The sequence below is a fragment of the Protomyctophum bolini genome (assembly GCF_963924005.1).
Source record: "Protomyctophum bolini genome assembly, chromosome: 14".
Lineage (NCBI taxonomy): Eukaryota > Metazoa > Chordata > Actinopteri > Myctophiformes > Myctophidae > Protomyctophum > Protomyctophum bolini.
The window spans coordinates 27,659,135-27,664,134 of record NC_137875.1 but is presented as its reverse complement, the minus strand read 5'-3'; the positions used below and the strand labels follow the sequence as shown (position 1 = coordinate 27,664,134).

General features: G+C 49.8%; 1 protein-coding gene across 2 annotated transcripts in view; it reads left to right on the top strand.

Annotated features, from left to right (window-relative positions):
- Positions 1–5,000, top strand: part of meis1b (Meis homeobox 1 b) — a 113,015-nt gene that overhangs the window by 94,126 nt on the left and 13,889 nt on the right. For both annotated transcript variants that reach the window (XM_080782652.1, XM_080782651.1), the window contains one exon: positions 3,699–3,757. In XM_080782652.1, coding sequence (XP_080638778.1) covers positions 3,699–3,757 — 59 coding nt within the window. The remainder of the gene's footprint in view (positions 1–3,698; positions 3,758–5,000) is intronic.

The following is a 5,000-nucleotide window of genomic DNA, read 5'->3' as shown; positions in this document are numbered from 1 at the left end:
GGGGAGCATGTAGGAGGCTGACAGGCAGTTTCCACGCTACGTACGGGGCATGTTTGGAGATAAGGGAAGGAGAATGGAGGAGAGAGGGAAACGGATACAGAGTGGATGAGAGACGGGAGAAAGCGATACAGAATAATTATAGCTGCTTTTATTAGTTTCATAGTTTTAATAGTAGCAGCAGTGAAAATAATAGCTTAAGTAGTATTAATAGTAGTAATAATAGTAGTAGTTTTGACTACTACTACTGTGTGTGTGTGTGTGTGTGTGTGTGTGTGTGTGTGTGTGGGACTAGTAACAGTAAAGAGAAGTACTAGTGCAGTTGTAGTATTAGTACTGTTATAGTCTCAGTATGCCACCATAAAGTGCTGCACTAGTGGTGGAATTGCATGCTGGGAGAGTTCAGCGGTGGAAGAAGAGCAGGGTGGTAGAGGTCAACAGTTAGCTAGCGGTGGCCTAGCGTTGACCCCGCGCTGCTATGGAGGCACTGCAGAGGACAGGACGCCAATAAAAAGGAATGTCAGGCCTCCGCAACACCCCTCTCTCTACCCCAGCGGAGGGAGAGAGAGAGAGAGAGAGAGAGAGAAGGAGGGGAAGAGCGAGAAAGAGGGGGGGAGAGAGAGAGGGGTGTTGGTGATAAAACTCCAGACGTTCCCTCATTTGATGGTGCTCTGCCATGTCGGTACATTCTTGCATTCCTCCCTCTCTCTATATATGTCTCTCCCTCCCTCTTACTCTCTCTCTCTCTCTCATTCTCTCTCCATTTTAATCTCCGTCGTCATTATTTATTTCAACCTGTTTCGTTGGCATGGAATGTCGAGAACAATGCCTCCCGATGCGCTCTCTCTCTCTCTCTCTCTCTCTCTCTCTCTCTCTCTCTCTCTCTGTGTGTGTGTGTTGCTTTCAAGGGCTCTTTACTGGTGGCCCCCGACTGTCCCACACTTTCTGATGCCTTCAGCTATCATATCACAACTAGACGACACCATAATGACAAATTATTCAGTCAACAGTGAGCAGAGGATGGATGGTTATACTTAATCCAATTTAAACAAGTGTTCATTCATATATTTTTAACTCCCGGGAGGGTGCCAATGTAACCAAATGGACACTAAAGGCCAGTTCTGGGTGAAAACTGGACTATGAATATAGGCCTTAACGGGTCCATTTGGTTAGATTTGTTGAATGAACTGTGTGTAGGCTGAGAAGCAGAGCAGGAGCCTGGCTGCAGCTCCATAAAGCAGTTAGAGTGGGAGGGTTAAAGGGGAATAAAACCAGAGGCTACTATAGTGTAATTAGGGGGTGAACAGATGCACTCCGCCATGCAGCATCCCTTCTCTCTCCTCCTTCTCTTTTAACCCTTAAATACCCCCACCCCCTTGCTTTCTTGGCTGCAAGCGGTGTAGCGTGGCTTATTGTTTGGCTAAAAATTCGACTAATCCCCCCCCCCCCTCGTTTTAAAGATGAAATGGACGTGTCCGGTGGGGGCAACAGCAGGAGCACATAAATCAAGTCCCAACCCTCAAGAGCCCTCTCTCCTTCGGGTCAGCACGGGTCAGGGGGTCACACAGTGAGAGGTTAGCCTGAGCAAGGCCAGAACGCTGTGTGTGTGTGTGTGTGTGTGTGTGTGTGTGTGTGTGTGTGTGTCTGTGTGTGTGTGTGTGTGTGCGTGTGCGTGCGTGAGCGTGCACAACTACACACAAGCATTAGGGTGAAAGAAGTAAGCTTCAAGTCTTTTGTGTGTGCGTGCGTGCGCGGTGCGCACATGTGTGTGTGTGTGTGTGTTTTGTATGCCTGCACTAAATGGTGTGACTGTGCACTTTTATTAGGGGTCACGGGGTAAAGGGTGCCAAATATACTGAGAGACACACGCACGCACGCACGCACGCACACACACACACACACACACACACACACACACACACACACACACACACACACACACACAGACTAAAAGTGGCCTCCTGCCGTCACCAACAAACACATGCTCACCTGTCCTTGCGTCTGTCCCGTCACATGACGCGACGTGACGTCTGTCAGTCAGTCAGCGGTGCGTCCACCATGTGGGTTCTATAGCGACGTGGAGCGGCTCCAGGAATGGATCTATTCTAAGTTGCTGGTGGTGGTGTTGCTGTAGTGCCGCCTTTTCTGGATCACCACCACGGCCCACTTGAACATCTCAGCGGTTGCTGCATCTTTAGAGTTTGTTTAATTTGACCCATCAAGACCTGAAGCTTTTAAACACCATCATTTTAAACTGTAGCTGTTATGTAGCTCATATGGTGTAGCGATACGAGCTTGTAGATCTGCTATTTTTGAAAAATAGTGAAAACGTATCACCAACAATTTGTTTTTGTTTTGTTTACTGTACATTATTGATTAATATTATATAATCATTAAAATCTTAGGCCCACCAGTGGGCCCCGGGCCACAGGTCAGTAAAACGCTGATCCCAGTGTTTAGTTGGAATGGAGTGTGGGGGTGTGTGGGGGTCCAGTGTTTAGTTGGAGTGGGGTGTGGGGGTGTGTGGGGGTCCAGTGTTTAGTTGGAGTGTGGGGGTGTGTGGGGGTCCAGTGTTTAGTTGGAGTGGGGTGTGGGGGTCCAGTGTTTAGTTGGAGTGGGGTGTGGGGGTCCAGTGTTTAGTTGGAGTGGGGTGTGGGGGTGTGTGGGGGTCCAGTGTTTAGTTGGAGTGGGGTGTGGGGGTGTGTGGGGGTCCAGTGTTTAGTTGGAGTGTGGGGGTGTGTGGGGGTCCAGTGTTTAGTTGGAGTGGGGTGTGGGGGTCCAGTGTTTAGTTGGAGTGGGGTGTGGGGGTCCAGTGTTTAGTTGGAGTGTGGGGGTGTGTGGGGGTCCAGTGTTTAGTTGGAGTGGGGTGTGGGGGTCCAGTGTTTAGTTGGAGTGGGGTGTGGGGGTCCAGTGTTTAGTTGGAGTGGGGTGTGGGGGTCCAGTGTTTAGTTGGAGTGGGGTGTGGGGGTGTGTGGGGGTCCAGTGTTTAGTTGGAGTGGGGTGTGGGGGTGTGTGGGGGTCCAGTGTTTAGTTGGAGTGGGGTGTGGGGGTCCAGTGTTTAGTTGGAGTGGGGTGTGGGGGTGTGTGGGGGTCCAGTGTTTAGTTGGAGTGGGGTGTGGGGGTCCAGTGTTTAGTTGGAGTGGGGTGTGGGGGTGTGTGGGGGTCCAGTGTTTAGTTGGAGTGGGGTGTGGGGGTCCTAGTTAAAGCCTCACCCACAAAGCCTGCACTGTTGAGGGTGGAAATGTGCTTCTGGGTATTGAAACTGCGGGTGGGGATGTGGAGGGAGTGAGGCTATAGGCGGTTGCTGTCGCTTTTTTACCGAAGATGACCGCCAGCCTTGGGTTGTTAACTGTGTGACTTTCACAGCCTGCGTGCGTGCGTGCACATGCTCTCTGGGGGGATTTACCGGGAGTTCTCCGTATAGTTTTGTGTGTGTGTGTGTGTGTGTGTGTGTGTGTGTGTGCGTGTGTGAGGGGGAGGTGGGGGGGGGGGTTCTTTCCCCGCATACCACTATTATGGTTATAGTTGAGAGAAGGAGGCTGGTTTGGCAACGTGTTTGTTTTCACGTTGCGCGCCAAGCGCAGCGTGCCGCAAAGCCCTTAGTCAGCTAGTTTTTTTGTGTCTCGTCGTGCTTTGAGAAATACATACTGACCTTGCCTTCTCTCCACCCCCCCCACCCCCCTCTCTCTCTCTCTGTCCAGGTTCATTAACGCGAGGAGGAGAATAGTGCAGCCAATGATTGACCAGTCCAACCGTGCAGGCAAGTCCCCTATAGTTACTGTATTCAAGTCGCGCAGGCGAAAGCCCCTCATCACTGTCCTCAATGCACCTGGAGACCCCCTGGCTGGTAAATACGGGCCTGAACCTCAAACCAACCAACTAGTCCAGTGGTTTTCAACCTTTTACATATCAAGGTCCATAATTTATTCTGCATTTGAGCCACGGACAACCACTGATGTGGTACCATCCATATAGAGATAATAGGCAAACGTTAATAAAAGTAAATCTACGTTCTCTAATTGTGTAGACTTTTTATAAATTAACAATCATTTTACTCTAGCGCGCATAAAATGAGATCTATCCTTTTAGTTACCAACTCCATCATTTAGCTGGGGACCACCTGGAACCCCCTCAAGGACCACTGGTGGTCCCCAGACCACTGGTTGAAAAGCACTGGACTAGTTGGATGATGATGACCCCAATTACCAACATTGACTAAAAAAAGGAAAAAAAAAAGAAATCCAAATTAACTGCAAGCACTAATTGATGTTGACGTGGTCTTTTTTTGGGGTGAGAAAAACAATGTATGACTTAAAAAATAATAACGTAATATGACATAATAATGATTTGGCTGAAAATGGCATTGAATGGCGAATGGATTTTCTTTTTTCCCTTTCTTTTCCCCATGTAAACAAAACTAGTTGTGTTCGCAACCCCTTATGCTGCCTCAACACCTGGCACAAAAAAACAGAAGAACTTTTTTGTTTTGTTTATCTCTTTTGGGGTAGAGGAGGGGGCTCTTGTTTGGCTTTGTGGCTACAGACCCCATTTTTATTTATTTTTTACCTCTCTCACCCTCTGCCCCTGCCCCTCCGGCTTCTCATTTGCCTCTGTGTGTTGGAGCGAGCAGGTTGCGGAGGGGGGGGGGGGGGGTAATGGTCCCTCCCCCTGTTCCAGTGCATGGCTTGGTTTTGGGCCCGCTGTAAACTTTATTACCTGTAATAGGGGTCAAGGGTCAGGCTGGTATTAGGGGCGCAGTAAAGTTCAAAGCCACTCCGCAGGGCCGAGGCCCTAGTTTTTTGGCCTGAGCGACCCCCCCCCACCCCCCTCTCTCTCTCTCTCTCTCCCTCCCTCCCTCTCTCTCTCTCTCTGAACAGCCAGTATCAGAGGAGGTAAGTGGAATCCTATGAGAGAGCAGAACAATAGGGGTGAAGGGAGGGTGAAGAGACATGGAGTCCTATCGGGTTTCCCGCTGGTCCACTTGTACACAGTCAAGTCCTCAG